This window comes from Alosa sapidissima, chromosome 13, assembly GCF_018492685.1.
Source record: "Alosa sapidissima isolate fAloSap1 chromosome 13, fAloSap1.pri, whole genome shotgun sequence".
Taxonomy (NCBI): Eukaryota; Metazoa; Chordata; class Actinopteri; order Clupeiformes; family Clupeidae; genus Alosa; species Alosa sapidissima.
Genome location: NC_055969.1, coordinates 32,882,137 through 32,902,136, shown reverse-complemented (window position 1 = coordinate 32,902,136; position 20,000 = coordinate 32,882,137). Strand labels below are relative to the sequence as shown.

At 51.3% G+C, this 20,000-nt stretch overlaps 1 protein-coding gene across 6 annotated transcripts in view; it reads right to left on the bottom strand.

Annotated features, from left to right (window-relative positions):
• The window catches only part of shroom3 (shroom family member 3), a 46,007-nt gene that overhangs the window by 2,336 nt on the left and 23,671 nt on the right, over positions 1–20,000 (bottom strand). For 5 of the 6 annotated variants that reach the window (XM_042059779.1, XM_042059780.1, XM_042059784.1 and 2 more), the window contains 7 exons: positions 12,528–12,659; positions 6,485–9,494; positions 4,694–4,770; positions 2,783–3,553; positions 2,171–2,560; positions 837–930; positions 170–454 (listed from right to left, as the gene is read on the bottom strand). In XM_042059779.1, the coding sequence (XP_041915713.1) occupies positions 170–454; positions 837–930; positions 2,171–2,560; positions 2,783–3,553; positions 4,694–4,770; positions 6,485–9,494; positions 12,528–12,659 (4,759 nt within the window). Of the gene's footprint in view, positions 1–169; positions 455–836; positions 931–2,170; positions 2,561–2,782; positions 3,554–4,693; positions 4,771–6,484; positions 9,495–12,527; positions 12,660–15,978; positions 16,297–20,000 lie in introns of those variants that run through there. The other variant, XM_042059783.1, reaches the window with a different exon arrangement.

Genomic DNA, 20,000 nt, shown 5'->3' with positions numbered 1-20,000 from the left:
ATTTCAATACAAGATGATTCCAAATGTTTGAATATTAGTGTATGTGTGTTTATGTTCACTAACAGGAGTAGTGTTACATGTTTATATATGTATGTGCGTGTGTGTGTGTGTGTGTGTGTGGGTGTATGTTTACCGGCATGTTGTAATTACACGGTGTAATGTTACCCACCCTCTCCACTCTGCTGTCCTCTGTCTCAGCCTCTCTTTCGAGGGCGGCGAGGGCACTCTCCACACGGGCCAGTCGGCCACTGAGAGACAGCAGCAGGTTGACAATCTTGTCCAGGTCCCCGATGAACATGCGGTACTTGTCCCTCTCGTTGGGCTTGCAGCGCTCCTGCACCAGGGCCTCCATGCTGCCCCCCAGAGCACTGCAGCTCTTCTGCTCCCCAGCCAGCTGCTCCTTCTCCCCCCTCAGCAATGCCACACTCAGGGCCAGAGCATGCAGCAGCTCCCCCTGGGGGAGTGGAGGAAACCACAGCGATTCAGACACTATAATATCACATGCTTTCAGATAGCATACTATGTTCCAGAATGGCTCCTTACAGTTATGTATCCGCAGTAAGCAGACACATAAAAGGACCACCCAAAGCAGTCTGCATTGCTACTGCTGTGACCATATGACAAGGATGTAAGAAAACAAACAGTTTTCAGTAGGGATCTTGAAAAATACTTACTAGTTATATTTTGTCTCATAACCTAGTGGCCCAAGTTCATTTAGCTTTGAATCTCAACATCTTAGTTGAATAAACTCTGTAGAACTCTGCATGCTCCAAGTGCTCTACGAATGTGATAGCCTCTTTTGGATATTTCCATGCTTCTGAGTAGAGCTCCTGTACCTGCTTCTGTGTGAGGTCAGCCTCGTCCTCGTCCAGGTCCGTCTCCATCCTGCTGTCCGAGGGCTCCTGGGAGTTACAGGTTTCATCTGACCTTCTGAGGGCAACAGAACACAACAGAGACATAGATACATAATGTGAAGGGTTTATAGAAAAGTATATATCCACAATTACACACACTATCAGTAAGAAAGAGCGAGCTACAGCCCCTCCTCACATACACACACACACACACACACACATGCTGTAGTTATTTCTAGAAAAATACACACCCTCTCACACCCTCTCTCATACCCACACCACCTTTGTACAAGGAATGCAAATTGACTGGTTTTTGCTATTCAGAGCGGCCTATTTACCAAGAGGAATGTTAAAAACGCATTCCGGGGAATAACTGGACCGTGCTTAATTAAAGTGGACTTAATCACCCTGCAGAATACTGAAGGTCACATAGAAACAATACAGCACTGAGTGTGGATGGATTGGGCAACCATTGTGTCTGACAGTCATCATAATCATTTACAATGACACACTGCATCTTTTCAAATGATTAAAATGGAGCATTAATGCATACGAAAAGAAGTTACAGTGACAGCTTAACTCACGCCTGCCAGTAAATGCATTCATGTGAGAAAGAGTTCTGTTGAACTTCTACTGAACTCAACCAAAAGTGAAAACTTAAGTGGCATGTTGAGCATCTACTTTGTTAAGTGGGCAGTTCTCAAGCCTTCCACTAGATGGCAGAGTAACATCGACATAGGCATTCTCAGAGCCATTTCACATTTAAGCATTTAATGACTCCATGGCCAGTAAAACGGGTTGTCCTTCAGCTACCTGCATGGACAAAAGACATGTATCTTTGCCAGCAGTCTTATACTCAGTTTGTCTCAAAATCTATTTCAAAAAGCAATCTCAAATCTGAAAAAACAACTTAGAAGTGCAAACTGAATCAGATAGGCAACACTGCTTAACACAATCATTTAAACTTAGCAAGAATGCCTGAGCAAACAAACTCAAGTGAGGTATCTGGAATTTAACAAGATACTGGGCTACTTAATGCTTTAAGCAAAGGGTTTGGTGGCATTCATCCCACAATGCAATCAGATAATTAAAGCACAGAAAAAGCGCTGTGTTGTGATAACAGCGATGCCAGGCAATAACCGGGGGCCATCATTTCATCAGGCCAAACAAGGCTGCCTTTGTCCAGCCACGTTACAGCAACCTGAACTGATCACTGAGTTATGTAAGGCACATTAAAGCCTCCACCTTCCCTCAGCAATTCTCTGTGGAGCGACCCTGTGCCACACGCCATCTGCTCTGCACCCCCCCCCCCCCACCTGTCTTCCTGACTGACGGTGCTCCGCCTTCGTTGCCATGACGACCGCCGTCCGTAGGCAGGGAATATCTCCTCCATCATATCCATGGAGCTTCTCCCAGCCCAGCTGTCCAGGAGAGGAGTCAGGGACTTGTCCCGAGACACCAGCTCCCGGGCCAGAGCCTCCACGCGCCGCTCCACCTCCGACCTCTCCCTCCGGGACAGCAGGCGTGGATCCAGCCCCAGGCTCTCGTCGTCCTCCTCCAGGACAGCGCCGCTGGGCGCGGCGGCCTCAGCACTCGGGCTGGGGCTGAGAGAGAGCTCTGGAGACAGGGGGGGTGGCGAGAGGAGGCTGGAGCTCCGTCTCGCTAGCCCGTCGCCGGCGGCTGAGTCCTCTGCACTGTCCTCCGCACTGCAGCACAATCCAAACACAAACAAAAAATGTTTCATTAACACACAAAAAAAAAGCTAGACTTAGCCAATGCAAAATGTAATACATTCACATCACAACAATCTAGTTTTAATTAACTCGTGGTTTGAAAACCACATGCTATTATTGGAAGATGTGCCTGCCCTGTTTTTAAGGGAAATGTTCCGCTGATTCCTGTGGAACAGGCAGCCGGCCTGACCATACCTGAGGTGCGGCTTTGGTGATCCAGGAGGCAGCGGGCGCTCCAAGTAGCCCACGTGGGCCTCCTCTCCCGCAGGGGGGGAGAGAGAAAGCGGAGGTGGTGGTGGTGGTGGGGGGAAGTCCTCCGTGATGTCCGTCTCGCGGATGGGCAGGGGCGGTGACGGGGGCGCAGGAGGTGGCAGGTCCGTGAAGAACACGTCGTCGTCTCCGTGCGAGGACGCCGCCGGGGGGCTGAAGCGCAGGGCCGACTCAGAGATGCGTAGGGAGGGGAGCCGCTGGGGCAGCGCGTCGGGGGAGTGGGGCACCTTCACCTGGGGGGGCGAGGGGGGGAGATCGGGAGAGGGTGGGGGCGTCTTTGGTGCCAACTGCGTCCGCTGGCTGGGCCCCCCGCTGGGGAAGTCCTTGATGGTCTCCTCTGAGGTGCTAGTGTCACTGGAGTTCTGCCTGGTCATTCCTGCTGAGGCCCTCCTTGTGGGGTGTGGAGCGCCACCGTGTGGCACGGAGGGGAACATGATGGCATCCAGGTTGGCTGGGCACAGCCTCTCGCTCCACTCCAGGCTGGCAGCGTTACTGGGCGGGGAGTAGGGGCTGGGGAGTCCCACGGAGGCGGCCAGGCCCGCTGCGCTCTGGGCCCGCTGCCGCTCACCATGCCGTTGGCGTTCCCTTCGCACCACGGGCGCAGCGGCCTGCGAGCCGGTCTGGTTCAGAACGTAGCGCTCTCTTCTCACGGCCGAGGCGGATGCCGGACGCTCAGGCCTCCCACTGGCCAGAGACCTGCCACACACACACAGCAGCATGTCAGCCATCTCACAGAATGGCACGCGAGCAGCACACACACAGCAGCATGTCAGCCATCTCACAGAATGGCACGCGAGCAGCACACACACAAATACACACACTAACTTCTACAGGAAAAAACATTTCTAATTCCTATTTTCCATTATCCATTCTTGCATCCATTCATTATGCATTCTTGCACATGTGACAATGTCATCTTCTCAGGGGATTGGTTTCACTGTGCATGTGCTGTGTGCTGTCAACATACAGCATCTGGCCTCATAAGGAACTAGAATGGAGCCCATTTTGTTGTCCAGTCTAATGTCTGGCTATGCAGCAGTGCAGCAATGCCTCAGTGTGCAATAGATAGATAGATAGATACATAGATACTTTATTGATCCCCAGGGGAAATTCAAGGTCTTAGTAGCATACAGACAACACACACACATTCACTAACAGCAGAAAAAGTAATTAAACGTATATAATATAAAAACACAACTAAGCAATAAGGACAGTAGAAGATAAAGAATATACTAAATATACTAAAATACAAATTATACTAAATAACACTTAATCTAAATCAATTCTAAAAACAGTATCCACATAGGTCTTTCTCAACACAACTCTCTGATGCCCGCTCTCTCAGTTTTTATGGGCTTTTCATATTACATGCTAAGTCAAATATTCTCCTTAAGGACAGTCCAGGTCAAAAATAGACACATGGTCTCTCTCCAATAGAGCCATTGACCAATTAAGGACTAGCCCTCTGAGGTATTGCCATAAAAGTCAGCATGTTTTAAACAATTTTGAGTTTCCATTAGGAAGCATTTTCTCATAAGGAGAGATTTCAGTTATTGGCCTACGACAGTGACTATAGGCACAGCATGTTTATTAGCCTCTTGAAAAAGCAAATATCAGCCACTATTGTTTATAATAAGCATTATGAACTGTGCAAAGTGACTGTGTGTAACAACAATATTTTCTGTCATCCTCATGTGCATGCACAACACACAAACGCACACACAAACACACACACACACACACACACACACACACACACACACACACACACATGCATGCACACACATATAATAATATAGCACTCTGCATTGTAAAATCATTTAAAAAGTCACAAACCTGTTGCCAGTGTGACTAGATGGAGCAAAATCCATTGACATCGCCCCAAAAGATCGAAGCTCTGCAGCCATAAAATCCTAAAATGGAAAAAGCATATGTTGCAATGAATTGCATTATGAGATATGAGTTTATTTGTAATGTGTTTCTGTATTTAACCCAGGAATACAGATCCTGAAGCCATCAAACAACTAGGGTTGATCACTGACCATTTGCCATTAATTACACCCAGCAAAACATTCCAAAGTTTAATCATAGGTGACATATTAACAGAAGGAAATTCACACAATGGGGCTTCAATCTGCCAGTGCTTTCTCAACAAACTAATAAGTCCCAGATCTGGCAAGACCAGTGATCTCACACTTCTTGTCGTGAATCATATACCTTACACAACATGATCTATGCTCTGAAAATATTTTCAAGGTCATATTAAAGGTCAGATTTATTTCATACTGACACCGCCTCTATCGGTAATTTTCGAACATATATCATTTGCTCAGTCACTTGGACTGAATCACAGAGAAGTAAAGACCGGCTTGGTGGTCAAATCTCTACATCATTAGTCATGGTGCCTAGGGTTGGTTTAAGTACTAATCTTTCCTGGTTCCCTTGTTCCTTGGTGTTCTTTGCACAAGCAGCCCTCGTGTAAAAGTAATGTTTGTGGTGGGAGGCTAATTGCAGCGACATAAACAACCTTTAAAAAAAAAAAACTCACTTCCTGCACAAACTGTGGCAGGAGCTCTAAAACAGATCCATCTTATCATGCACGACTCCTCCCCACAGATACAGACAACGTGATTTATCAGTCTGTCATCTGCCAGCAGCGACTCCAGAGGAACCCAAGTGGCACCAAACAGGAAGTGGGAAGTACGGGGCATTTCCTGAGGAGCTGGGGCGGGGGCGCTGCCATATATCTCTGCAGCAGCGGCGCAGCGTGTCAGTCAGATCGCCACACCAAAGCCTTTCATGAAGACCACCAAAGCTCCCCAGACAGACATCAAAATTGTAATGGTGACTTAGAGCAGACAAAACTGAAGGCTATAATTTGGAATCTTTTTTTTTTGCTTTCTGGAGTGTTCTGGAGTGCAAACACAGTGAATACCAGGAACACGCACCCCAGGAACCCAGGGAGAATAGTTGGGTCTTTAGCCCCAACAATACATATACAACTATAAAGGATAAACTATAAAGAAACTGACCAGTTGGGACCAATTTTGACCTGCTTTGACCAATATGTTGTTATGTTGTCAAGAGAAACCTTGCAGGCTAAGGGAGCCTCTCAAGATGTAAATACTGACAGGAGTGGATGTGGAAGTACTTCTGTAGACACTCAAATCAACACAACATCAACATCAAGTGCTACTATGCAACCCAACAACAGGAAAACATCGGCTGGGTTGAATCTGCTTGCTGAGAAGCTGTGCAGCATCCAGCTGGAATGTTTACACCCATGGAAGTTATTCATTGAGCTTTCAAATAAAGACACAGTTTTCTTCCCTAAACACCTACACAAGATCTGGCTGACCCTGGCTCTGCACTTCAAGTAGTTTATTAACCAGCCCAAAAAAAACTACTGGCCCGGGAATGATAATTTTGACTCTGATTTCATAAAATAACATCTACATTTTCCAAAGTGGAGAAATACTTTCCACTTAACGTGCCCGTGGTGTGAAATCAAATTATCTTGAAGTATGTGGTTTTAGTTTGTGCTAAGCAACAGCATAGTTTACACAAGAGGTTTAATGCAGGTCAGGGTGAGGGAGTGGACACACTCCAGAGGAGGAGTAGGAGTACCTGGCTGTACTGCTCCACTGAGGGTGAGGAGCGGGAGCGGATGTGTTGTGGCGCTGGCCTGTTCTCCAGCCGGTCCAGCAGGTCCTCTGCGGAGGCCGACTTGCCTGAGCTCCGGGCTGGAGAGGCTCTCTCGAATCCCCCGTCGCGGTGGGACAGTGGGAGGTGACGCGGCGCATCTGGACCGGACAGCTGAGCCAGGCTCGGGGCCGAGGCCAGCCTCTCGCCGTCCGCCTGGAGCCACTGAGGCTCAGGGGTCTTGCTCTGGGTCCGGCCATACGAGGCCTGCTGGGGCTCCATGTGCGACCGGCCGCCGGGGTAGAAGACCCCGTGGAGGTTTGCCGGAAGAGTGTAGGTCTGGCGGCCGCCACCGGACAGGCTGTCCAGCCAAGGGTCCTGCAGTGAGGCCAGACTGGAGGTGGAGGAGAGGCTCCGGGAGTCAGTGGACGAGGACGAGGCCGGCTGGTAGGCGCTGTGGGGGCGACTGGGCCGCCCCTCCGACCTGTGGCTAGTTTTGCGCTTCATGTACTCGGCCACGGCGTCCTGCTGCATCTGCCTCAGCTCTGGACGCGGGGCGGCCGGCTGGCTCTGGCGGGCGGCCCTTTCGAACATCTTGCGCCGGTCAGCTACGCTGGTCTCCGGGACGAGAAACTGCTTCCGGGTCTCGGGGTCAGACACGCCGACCTCGTGCATGTTCTCCGGCTCCGAGTAGGAGCGCTTCTTCTGCTCCATGGTCAGCCGTTTGCGCCCCCCGATGCGCGTTAGCACCTGTCCCACTGGCGGAAGGCTGGGCAGTTCCGGAGGACTGCACCTGTCCGGCAGGTCGGGGGTCACCACGTGGCGCTCTTTCGGGGTATGGGGCGAGCTGGCGGTTGGTTTGGGACTCGTCTTGGGGCCCTTCCTCTCCAGGGACATGTGTTTGGCGGGCACTGGTGGAGGATTCAAGTCCCTCCGTCGGAAAGAGGTCGATCGGAGCACCTTCGACTGGGCATCTTTGATGCTGTCCCGGTACGCCCGGTTATAAGGCGTATCCTGGACGGTGCCTAAAATGTCCAGGGAGTCGTCTCTCCACTCAAAGCCAGATCCGTTTTCCTCCCCCAAGTGGAAGGTGCTTTTGCTTCTCTGCAGAGCTGGATCAGGCAGGTACCGGTGCTGGGGGTGATCGCTGCTCCCTCTCCGCTGGTGCAGATCCTCCTGGTGCACCATGCTGTTGGAATAGGAGCTGTGGGGAATCGAATGAGAGATGGCGCTCCTGTCTTGCATGTTGCGGAGGTCCTCCAAGCCAGAGAGGGAGCTCTTGGGGCCCACAGCTGGGCGGTAGGAGGGGGCCGAGCCGGCGTGGCTGCTGCTCTGACTGCGTGCTTTGACCGGCTCGCGCCTCTCGAAGCGACTCACCCTCTCCAGCACGGACACGCTGCGGTCCACTTGTTGGTTCTGACCGCTGCTGCTGCTGCTCTCGGGGCTGGCGCACCTCTGCACCTCGGCCAGGGCGTTCTCCAGGCGTGTCAGCAGGTGCTCCTGATCCTGGGAGTGGATGCTGGACTCGCTGTAGTGCCTGGCGTGCACACTAGGGCCGCCCCTGTTGCTGTGGGCCACTTGTCCCTGTGGCACTTTGCTCTGTGGGGCCACGGGCTCAGCGTGTGAGCTGTGCTCTGGACGTCTGACCTGCTCCTCGTCCCCGCTTGGCTTGTGGCTGCTTTGGGGCTCTGGGCTGTGCGTGTAGCGGGGTCTCTCTCCTCTGGGCTGGACCGGCGTGTAAGGGTCTCTTCTCTCCTGTCCGATGGATGGCCCTGGAGGTCGGTAGCTGTTGGGCTGCAGGTGGGACCTGTATTTGGCATGGAGCTCCTCCAGGCCTCGCTCGGCATGCTGGGAGGATGGCGGGGCTTGCGGAGGCGGTTTGGGCTGGGAGTGTCCTGGATGAGGTGGGCTGGAGGAACCATGTGGAGTGTTGCTTTGGTATCCGTTCTCCACCGCGGCGCCCTCTCCACCGAGAGAACCTCCTCCTCCTCCTCCTCCCACCACCCCCGGCTCTCTCTGGGGGGCGTAGCGGCTCTCCTTGGCCAGGGCCGGGTAAACGGTGCTGGAGCTGGGGCAGCTGGTGGGCATCTGTGCAAAGTGGGGCTCGGGCGGGGGCACTTGGTAGACGCTGGTGGGGAGCATGGGCCGGCCGGGCTGGGCGGAGGCCTGCGGGAAGCCCTGCTTGGGCCGGGTGGTGGGGCTGCTCTCTGGGCTCTTCTCCACCACCGTGTGGAGCTGGCCCTCCGTCACGAACGAGGGCTTCCCCGCCCCCGCCACCGAGCCGCTCGAGTGGTGCCAGGAGCCCTTGTGCAAAGCGCGCAGCGAGCGCGCCTGCTCCAGGCTGGACCAGGAGTTGGGCCGCTCGTGGTTGCGGATGGCGGCGAAGCTGTCGCTGCGCAGCGGAGGCGCTGGCGCCCCCTTCAGGCTCTCGCAGGAGCTGCGGCTGTGGTTGCCCCACACGGGACCCACGCTGTGGCGGTGGGAGGCAGACGAGCCACCGCTGCTGCTGCTGCTGCTGCTGCTACTGCTGGGGCGGTGACTTCCTCCTCCTCCTCCTCCTCCTCCTCCTCGGGCTTGTGACCGCCCGTCGTTCCCTCGGCCCAGGGAGGCCGAGGTGACCTCGTGCTCCTCGGACACGCCTTGCGGGTCGTAGATGGTGCGCACGTAGCGGATGTCCGCCTGCTGCATGCCCTCGGCCCCGGCTCGGCTCTGCGGAACGTGCTCCATGGAACAGGAGCGCTCCCGGTTGCCGAGGGACGGGCCGGCCGCCAGGTACTCCGGGATGCTGGAGCTGGTGGAGAAGGAGCTGTAGGCCGAGTCGCGCTTGCTGTGCAGGTGATCGATGCTGTTGGACGACTTGGAGGCCGAGAGCTGGTGGCAGGAGTTGTAGGCTGGGTTGGGGGGGTCCAGGCTCTCCATGCTGCCCCGAGAGCTGTACTGGTCCGGGCTCTTACGCAAGAACCCAGCCTCGTAGGCGAGGTCAGTGGTGGAGGAGCTGCACACACACACACACACACACACACACACACACACACACACACACGGAGGAAAAACAAGAGAATATGGTGAGGGCACAACAAGGGTGATGGGAATTACTTGAGCCTATTGCCTGCAACCCACAATGTCCTGATTCTGACATGGAGGGTCTGTAGTTTTGAAAGAGGTCTAACACTGAGCTCCCAATACTAAAACGAGTATAATAGTCTCTACTAGGAGACTTGCGTAAACCTCAGCAGCAGTTGCTGACTCTGGGAGACTAATCTCAAAGCGCTTCAGTAACATGAGGAAGCTAATTCGTTTCTGCTGTACCTGTTATTTTCCACTCCTTTGGTCTGACAATAAAACTATAAATAAAGCACTGCTGAGAACTTTGAGAGATATCAAAAGACACATGACTTCTTATGACTTCTGACATCATAAAAACATTGTCTGATTAAATCAGAAGGAACCCCCTCCAAGGTTGATCATCTTTATGGCTTTATTTACAGTGTCTCAGTTTGGATTACTCTTGTTTAAATGAAACTTAGGCTCCAGCGCTAATAAGAGCAACCCTGCCAAGACGCCTCAGTAGCTCTGACAATAAACATCTAGTGCAGCCGGGGAGCTGAGGTCTCCCCATTTCTCCTGGATGTGGTAAACATGAGAGACGCCTCCGCGGCTCCATTAACCACCTCTGTCATAACACACGCGCTAACCACCAGCACAAATGTGTCTGCAGGGACTTCAGTCAAGGGCAGACTGATGCCAAAAAAAAGCGGCAGCCACAACACAGCGGCCCAAATGAAATCCACTTGTGAGGTCGACAGATCTCGTTCTTATTATACAAGACATTTTCAAATCAGCTATGCTGTGCCCTGCTCATCGGTCTTCTCCCAGTTCCACCACCAAACAGTCCCTGGTGGCTGTGAGGGTTTGGGGGGTGGGGAGGGTCGCTGAGCTCCCGTGGGGCCCCACTCTGGGCTGGCCATGTATGGGTATGTGGGTGCTGGGAGGGGGGTGGGGGTGGGGGTGGGGGTGGTGGTGGTGCGTGCCAGCCGGTTGGTTGGTGTTCTCACATAATGAATGTGATGTCGCTACCTCTCTCTGGTGACACAATCCCCTCTTCTGCTCTACTTTCACGGCCATGCTCACGCACGCACGCACACACACACACACACACACACACACACACACACACACACACACACACACACACACACACACACACACACACACACACACACGCACATACCTCCCCACTCCATTTTTGTCTTTGTACCGGCTGACGCTAGCAGTGTCCTGGCAATTGATGACCACACGCGTGCCCAGATAGGATGTAACCATGGAGATCAGAGGGGTTACGGGGTTGGCACAGTGAGGAATGTGCCTTCATAGTAGACACACTGCGTCACTGGCCCCCTCCACACACCCCCCTCATCTCAGATGCTTCTCTGCAACCGTCATTGCTGATAGCATTTGGATGTCCTTGTGTAAGCACTGATTAGACTCAAGATAAAGGGACACAGAAACCTTCTTTCTTTGACTGCTTTAGTGGTGCGGGCACCAGTTGCGTCTCTTTTGAAACAAAAGCCCTGTTTTCGGACGCACTAATGTCTGTAACGTCTCTTGCCTGAACAGATCGTCCTATAATGAGTCTTGTCTCTGCTGTACAGACAGACTGAATAGAGATCATCCTATAATGAGTCTTAAGTATAAGTATATATACTCTTTTGATCCCGTGAGGGAAATTTTGGTCTCTGCATTTATCCCAATCCAAACACACTCAGCACACAGTGAGGTGAAGCACACACTAATCCCGACGCAGTGAGCTGCCTGCTACAGCGGCACTCAGGGAGCAGTGAGGGGTTAGGTGCCTTGCTCAAGGGCACTTCAGCCGATCCTACTGGTCGGGGTTCGAACCGGCAACCCTCCGGTTACAAGTCCGAAGCGCTAACCACTAGGCCACGACTGCCCCAGGCCTGGCTCTGCTGTACAGACAGACACACATTATTTGATCAAACAGACCTGGGATCACCCCCTCAATGGTCTGCATGGCAACTTAGCGCTGCAAAGGTAACAATGAGCTCATTTTAGCCATAACTGTTACATAACTCATGCTCCTACATTATTATTACATCATGCCCCAGCCTCATGGTGCTCAGGTACTCACCTGCTATTACGGTCAGGGTAGGATCTGACACGTGGACCTTAGCCCATGAAGTCATACAGTACATGCATCAGATAAGCAATCATGTGAAACCAAATGAATCATCCCTCTTTATCAGCAACATTAAGAGAACAATCCAGATTCCCCACTGGAAGCTTGACTATTATCCTATTAACTATTAACTATGTCCATCATCAAGATAAATAAAAGGCATTCCAGATGCAATGCAGTAGGAATCTACAGACAGTAGGATTATTTCATTACTGAGGCTTTTGTATCTCACACGTGTGTGGCCCCATGTTGCACTATGTAGGCTCTATTACATGCAAAAAACAATCCTTAGAGCAATGTTGCCCTATGTAGGCTCTATTACATGCAAAAAACAATCCTTAGAGCAATGTTGCCCTATGTAGGCTCTGTTACATGCAAAAAACAATCCTTAGAGCAATGTTTCACGTCTTATGACTCAGAGCATCCACCCTCTTGTGGATTTGCTTCTCTCGTCATAGCTGGTTGGCTTAATTCTGCGATTAGAGTGCCATAGCTGAGATGGCTGTGGTGCCCCTGGCTGTGCTCAGCTGCCATTTGTGCTGCTTCTCGCTGGTGGGCCACTGTTCCACGGCGTGATGTGCACAAGACCTGGGGGTTTTGATAACGGTCTGCTTAACACAAGACCAGACTGTTCTCTGTTCTCAATCAACCGCTCTTTTGTCCCCAAAGTGGGAGAGCCGACCTGGGACCTCCAAAGAGAGAGAATGCGAGCGGGAAAAAAGATTAAGAGAGAGATAGATGGAGAGGGACTGAGAGAGAGAGAGAGAGAGAGAGAGAGAGAGAGAGAGGGCTCCATTGTTTTGGTCAGTCTGTGCCCCAGATTCCACTAACCTGGAATGGTAGTTCTGGTGCCAGGGAGCTCCCATGCCGCCCTGGGATACTTGCATCATGCTGGGGTCCTGCAGGCTGTCGCCCAGCTTGGTGGAGTGCCACGAGTGGGGACGGGACGCAGGCTCGCTCCGTCTGTCGGACGCACAGAACACAGTGGTGAGAGGGGAAGGATGACCTGGGCCCTGAGGACAGGGACCCTGGGAACACCCACACCCACACACACACACACACACACACACACACACACACACATAGAGGAACACCCCCAGGCACACGGCCCGCCAGGGGGCTGTGCCTACTAATGATAGCATGCATGTCACGGACGTCAAAACAATGACTCAAACACACAAAGAGAGAGATGTATTACAAATGAAATCTACTCCCCACTCAACTTAACTCTCCTCTACAGCAAATGAAAGAGCACAGGAGAAACAGAGGTGCCCTATGTTTGGTGTAGTACACAAGAATCATTTGAGTTGTACATGAAGCAGTGAACACTTCAGGGCCAACACACCAGAGCCCTTGGCCACAGGGGAGGCCTCCTACTGCCCTCTCCTACCCAGGGGAAGGACATCATACTGGGGTGCTATCTCCACTTCATCACATAAACACCATCAAACAAACACTTCCTCCCTCATTCCATCTCAAGTAACATCATCAAAGACACAGATAACACAAGCCCCCTAATGCTGTCACTCACAGAAACAGACTAATATCTAACAGGGAAATTAGAAGCCCAAACATTGAAGGTATTAACTTACAAAGTCTGCAGAGTTTTCTGAGAATTCTCTCAGGGTTTTGATACAGCCTCTTTGCTTTTCTGCTCTTTCAAGAACATCCTGACAAGCAAGAATGGGAGCAAAAGAACACCCCTCTAAGTGGGACACACTGCTAAAAGCAACATCTCATGAGACAGCCAAACTATCTGCACTGGCCCAAAACTATTATGTCACTCTGCTTTGGTTTCGAGTTCCAATTCTGACTTGTTTGTACTGCATAATTGACAACTTGTACCTGTTGACAATGATCCAAGAGGACATTCTGCTGTTGCATAACATATCATTATAATGAACAGAGGGTCATGTGTAGCTTCAGCCCTTACAAGCATGAATAACCCTTTCAATCTACATTTCACTTAAAACACACACTCAGCCCATATCAACCAGTTTCAAACATTGAGAGTCCATATGTAAGCACAGACGTAAGGTTCTGTAAGGTTCAGACTCCCCGTACCCATACCGATACAGATATTTCCCCAATGTGGGGGACACTGTCCTGGTGGGTATGGGACATTATGGAGTTGCCGTGGCCTGGCCCAGCAGGCTTTGAGAGGGATGGGTTAGAGAGGTGGACTGTAGTGGTCCCCCTGGGTCCATGAGCATGAGCACTGGTCACCGCCCATCAACAGCCCGTTGCTCTTGCTGACCACCCCCTCGGTTCCTGCCGACTTTAACCCGTCACATCTGGGTCCCCAAACACACACACACACACACACACACACACACACACACACACACGCACACACACACATGCATGCACGCAAACACGCAAACACACAAACACGCACACACACACACACACACACACACACACACACACGTCGCCCGGACCCACACGGCCCACTGAGACTTTGCACAGCGGTCAGGTTAACAGGCGGTGGGACGTGCCTATGCACTCCCTCCCTCCCTCCCTCCCTTGCGGCCTCTCTCTCTCCTCTGACCCCCCACCAAGAAATGTCTCACTCTCCTCCATTACTCCATGAGCTGCCAGGGTAGCACATTTTGTTCTCGCATGTTCATGGAGCGTCCTGGAGCTCGCAAATCAACAACAGTAATGACCAGTATCCGCCGAGTGCACAAACCAGCAGATGGTGACGGAGGAATTCAGACTAGCGGTCAGGCACACTTTCAGACTAGCAGTCAGGCACACTTTCAGTTTGACATGTACTTCGTTGGACTCACTGACCCCCATGTCTTGGTGAACATTACATGAATATGATGGATTTTGGCGGGTTGGGAAAGGGGGGGGGGGGGGGTGGTCAAGATAACAAAACCACAAGCTATTACAGTGACTGGAAACCAAAAAGTGTATCTAATAAACATACCAGAACATGAACTGGTGGTGGGATGTCTGAAACACCAATAAGACATCAGGCAGAGCAAAGAGCCTCAAGACAGCCAAGACTATACCCCCCAGCACATGCACGCATGCACACACACACACACACACACACACACACACACACACACACACACACAGTTCTGTTCTGATTCATGTTTTAGTGGTATAGCACATTACATACATCAGCTCGTCTCTAGTCTGGTCTTTCTGTTTTCTGACCAGGTGTTAACATGTGGACTTTAACTTTGCTGACCATATGCAATGGTGACCAGATGCATCACATCACCCTCCTCCACTTCTCTCCCCTCCCTCCCTCCCTCCCTTCCCCTCACCAAACAGCTTCTATCTCTCCTCCTCCTCTTTCCTTCTCCTGCTCCCTCTTTCACCTCCCTCCTCCCCCACCTCCACTCCCTTTTCAGCGCACAGACTGGCGGCCAGATATGGGCCCTCATCACCCCAACCTCTCCGGCAGAGTTTCACAATCGTCTCCAGAGCGATGGGGGATGGGCCGACAACAGACAGAGCCGCACGCTCCTCAAGCCAGCGAGAGACACAAAGCCCTTTAGAAAGAGAGCACGGAGGATCCCGATCCCATTTCCCTACACTTTGACACAAACAAAGTCTTTCACAAGTGGAAAACACAACTTAAACTGCAGCAAATCAGATTAAAGCCATTCAGTACAGTTCTCTTGGAAATCATATCATTCATGATGAGGGGTGGGGTGTCTTTAAAGGGGAAATTTGCTGAAGAAAGACTTTTGTAAGTAAGAACAACTTTGCAAAATCACAGACGTGTTTTGGTGTTTTGTTTTGGTCTTCAAAAGAGACACTCTCCCTTCACCACTCCCTTCAGTGCTCTCCAGTGTGGAGGAACCTCCTCACCCTCCTCACCCTGAGACATCATGCCAGATTTTTGCTTAGAGCAGAGGGTACACAGGAAGCCATGCTATCTAGATCAACAGGCATGTGAATACTGGCACTCCCTTCAGCAACTGAAATTCACTGTTATAAACATCAAACCACAACTCTACCACACACACCAAAATAACATTTGCATTTGGATAACAAAACACACTTCTATGCTATTACTCCGTGCCATGTGATATGAAACCAAATACGATAAATAAATTCTTCATAAGCAATAATGTCAATCTCAAGAGTGACCCTCTCAAAGATGTACTAAATACAACTACTAAATACAACTACTGCATAAAAGTTACATAACAACAACACTCTATGTTGAAGAAACATAATAACAATACCCTGTCCAAAATCAATCATCAATTGTCAAGTCTGACCACCTTCGGACGCATCGGCCTCAGGCCATTACCTGGAGGCGAACCTCAGCACCTTGGAGATGAGCCCAGTGGCCAGGCTGTTGACGCTGGCCTCGGACGGCGACTTGCACAGCGCCCCGTCCGAACGGCCCAGGTCTGGCCTCTTGTGCTTCTTGCGAGGCTTGCGGCGGTAGAATGACCCCAGGAGGTCCATGGCGGCGGGCGGCTGCTGCTGCTGCTGCTGCACCCGCTCGAGACCGAGAGCGAAATGGCGGCCGAAGGGGAACGGGGCCGGCTGGGTAGGGCCATTAAAAAACGCAGCTCAAATTAAGCGTCATTAGCCCCTCAAACGATAAAGCCCTGGCACATAAACATCCTGCCCTCTGAGGGGGAGGAGAGGGGGCAAAAGAGGGGAGGGGGCACTGGAGACAGATAGGGACGGAGAGAGAGAGAGAGAGATGAGAGGGGAGGAGGAGAGAGACGGAGAGAGGAACGTGGAAGTGAAAAGAGATAGCGAGATCGAGAGATAGCGAGAAAAAACGAGACACAAGACACAGAAATGGAATAACGGCATCTGTAATTTATGGGGTTAAAGAAGGAGAGGAGGATGATAAAGTGAGAGAGAGCGAGACTAGGCCTGAGTCCAGACACAGCATCCCTCTGTGGAAGCAGCCTCGGCTGTTTAGACGGGAGAGCGCTAACACATGATAGCATGCGCTCGCACGGCGAACAATGGCGTCTCTGTGCATCCTCTCTCTCCTCTCCTCCTCCTCGTCACTCAACGCGTGACCTTGCGGCAGATCGTCCAGCACGTCCACACCCTGAGGCCATTATGTGGGCTGTGAAAGAGCCGGGAAGGCCACGGAGGTCTCATCATTAGGGTGTGGCCCTCTCATGGCTGCAGCCTCCGGCTGGGACACGCCACTGCCAAGCCCCCAGGGAGAGGTGGGCGGACAGATCGACTCAGGGAGTGTGTGTGTGTGTGTGTGTCTGTGTGTGTGTGTGTGTATGTGTGTGTGTGCGGGTGTGGGTGTGTGTGTGTGTGTGTGTGTGTGTGTGTGTGTGTGTGTGTGTTTGTGTGTGTGTATGTGTGTGTGTGCGGGGGTGTGTGTGTGTGTGTGTGTGTGTGTGTGTGTGTGCACGGGTGTGTGTGTGTGTGACAAGCTGTTAATGCGTCCTCAGTTGGGCACTAAAGGCGGATAGGGTTGGGAGGGGTTTTGATATATGATAATAATAGACTCATTTCAAACCAATTCCCCTCTTTTCTACACACATGCACACATCCATAAACACAAACAGAAACAGAGACAGCTATATGCCCTAAGATGCTAAATAACGGATTTTTATCAGACAGATAGAAACACACACACACACACACACACACACACACACACACACTAGCACAGACACTGGCTGTACGGGTTAGCGCGTCAGAAGTGGGGAGAACAAAGCCGTGCTGACACCTTATTCAAGCCGCTGACAAAGGCGGCGGATTTCCGCGGTGTCCGATGTGGAGGAGCCGTCCTGCCGACAGTCCACTCCCATGAAACCTAAACCTGCAGGAATCCACTAACTGGCCAACGCACAACACACACCATCCATCAGACAGAGCGGAGCAGCGCACACAAAACACTTTTCATCTCCCAACAACTCACTCAGGAGCCATTTCCCGCTCTACTAGGGTGTGTGTGTGTTTTTGTGTCTCGGGTCTGTATGTGTGTGTGTGTGTGTGTGTGTGCGTGTGTGTGTGTGTGTGTGTGTGTGTGTGTGTGTGTGTGTGTGTGTAAGTGTGTCTGAGTCTCTGTGTGTGTGTATATGTGTGTGTGTGTGTGTGTGTGTCTCCTGGTGTGTGTGTGTGTGTGTGTCTCTCTCTGTCTGTGTGTGTCTCTGTGTGTGTCTGTGTGTGTGTGTGTCTGTGTGTGTGTGTATGTGTGTGTGTCTCTGTGTGTGTGTGTGTGTGTGTGTGTGTGTGTGTGTGTGTGTGTGTGTGTGTGTGTGTGTGTGTCTGTCTCTGTGTGTGTGTGTGTGTCATAGGGCCTGGCGAGGCAGGGTGTGTCCAGGAAAAGAAACCTTATCTGTGCCATGGGAACGCAGTCTGCCCGTCTAATCTGTGTGATCTGTGAGGAAACTGCCACAGGAGACGGGATTAGACGCAGCGGGCTGGAGGGCTGCGCTGAGCGCCAGGGACAACACAGGCCAGCGCAGCGTCCCCCTCGGACCAGAGCGGACCAAAGCCTTCAGGGGACCACAGAATACCCACCAGAGTTCAACAGCCCAGTCTGGGATGGGGGTGGGGGACATTCCTCACAGGCATTGTAGAGGGAAGGACGGGAATGATGCACCCAGCCACGGAATGCAGCAACTTAAACAAAAACATATTCCGAGAGGGAGGAAGAGACTGCATTAACCACCAGCGAAGTAGAGCTAATCCTGCCTATGAGCATTTCAATTACATAGCTATGTCCCCAGCGTCCCATATACCTTTAACAGAGCTGGGAATAGCAGCAGCATCAACAGGGTCTTTGGGTCAGGATGTTTTTTCACACAGACACAGACTTGTTGTTTCACACCTTATAATTATTCTGGACATAATGTGGGCAACCACTTTTTTAACTGACCAGTAAAAGTAGCACAGTCTCCCAACTGCCTAACAGTCAGTAGGGAGTGCAGCACGAGAAACTGACTCATGCCTCACACATGCCAATGAGACATGGCACTCATTAAGACACATTCTTGTGTCAAGTGTGTTTAGATAGCAACAAGAGAGTGGTGCAGTTGACCTCTGCACGTCTAGAAAAGCTGAGGGCCCGTCCAGGGAGAAGCATGCCATCTATTAGACCTCACACCTCCAAACAGACGACTCTGGCAAACCACCACAGCATTCAATCCAGGTCACTATCAAACGCCTCTGCATGTTTCGTCACAATTTCACACTTCAAATCTACTTAGAAACCCATTTTCATATTTAATCTAAAACATGTTTACATTAGACAGGTCTATTTACATACCACACAGTGCCTTGCCTATGCTTACATTGTTAACATTGAGAGCGGTGGCATATACAGTATACAGTAGGAGGGATGAATACCCAATCAGTCTCAAGAGCTTTCAGCTCCCGCTCAAAGCTAGTCTGTATTAGGAGGTGGGCTTCTTATGGCCAGTGTTTATGGTGCCTAGCAGTGTTGGTATGGTGCCTACACACGCACTGACAAATCGGAAACAATCAGATGAATGAAAAGGAACATGTGAACATGTCCACAACGAGCACTGCAGCAGAGCAGACCACTGAGGAGTCAAGGCCACACACTCAAGTATGGGGAGGTACTGGCCTTACTGGAAGCAAGGGCGTGGGGAGACAGAGCGAGAAAGGGACATTGAGACCAACAGAGAGAGAGAGAGAGAGAGAGAGAGAGAGAGAGAGAGAGAGAGAGAGAGCTTCATGATGGCAACCTGAGCATCATGGAAGATAGTGTTGCAAACCTGTGAGAATGTGTAAACAGGGTAATGGTAATGAAGTCTAATGAAGCCTAGATCTGGAAAGGGGAGATGGTGGATGAGCTGTTAAGGCGTTCTGCTCTGCTCTTACATGGGAAGCCTGCAAAGTCTGCTGGCCATTTCTGAACAAATCAGAGAGAAAAAAACAAGTATCTGTGTGTGTGTGTATACATGCATCTGTTTCCCCCACACTGCTAGGTCCACTCAAAGTCTCTATGGTAACTCTTTGCAGCATTCAATAACAACCAACTTTATTTATTGGAAACGGCGCAGAGTGGCAGTTGTTGAGGCATTCTGTTAACTTTAAACATTCCACTGGAACCCCGGCCGAAGTTCCGCCACGTCATGTGACATGTTCTCCCGTGGCCTTATTAGGAGGGAAGCGGCCAGCCTGTATTTATAGCCTGTGGACACGGTGCTCTGCTTTTATTTAGGAACCAAATACTTCAAACATTTCTGATGAGCAGAAAAATCGAGATCGCCCAGGACAGGCCCTCCTCTTCTGGAAAAGCAGGGAAGAGATGAAAACAGTGAGGGGAACTTCCCCGCATTGCAAGAATGGTGTTTTCCTTAAGAATGC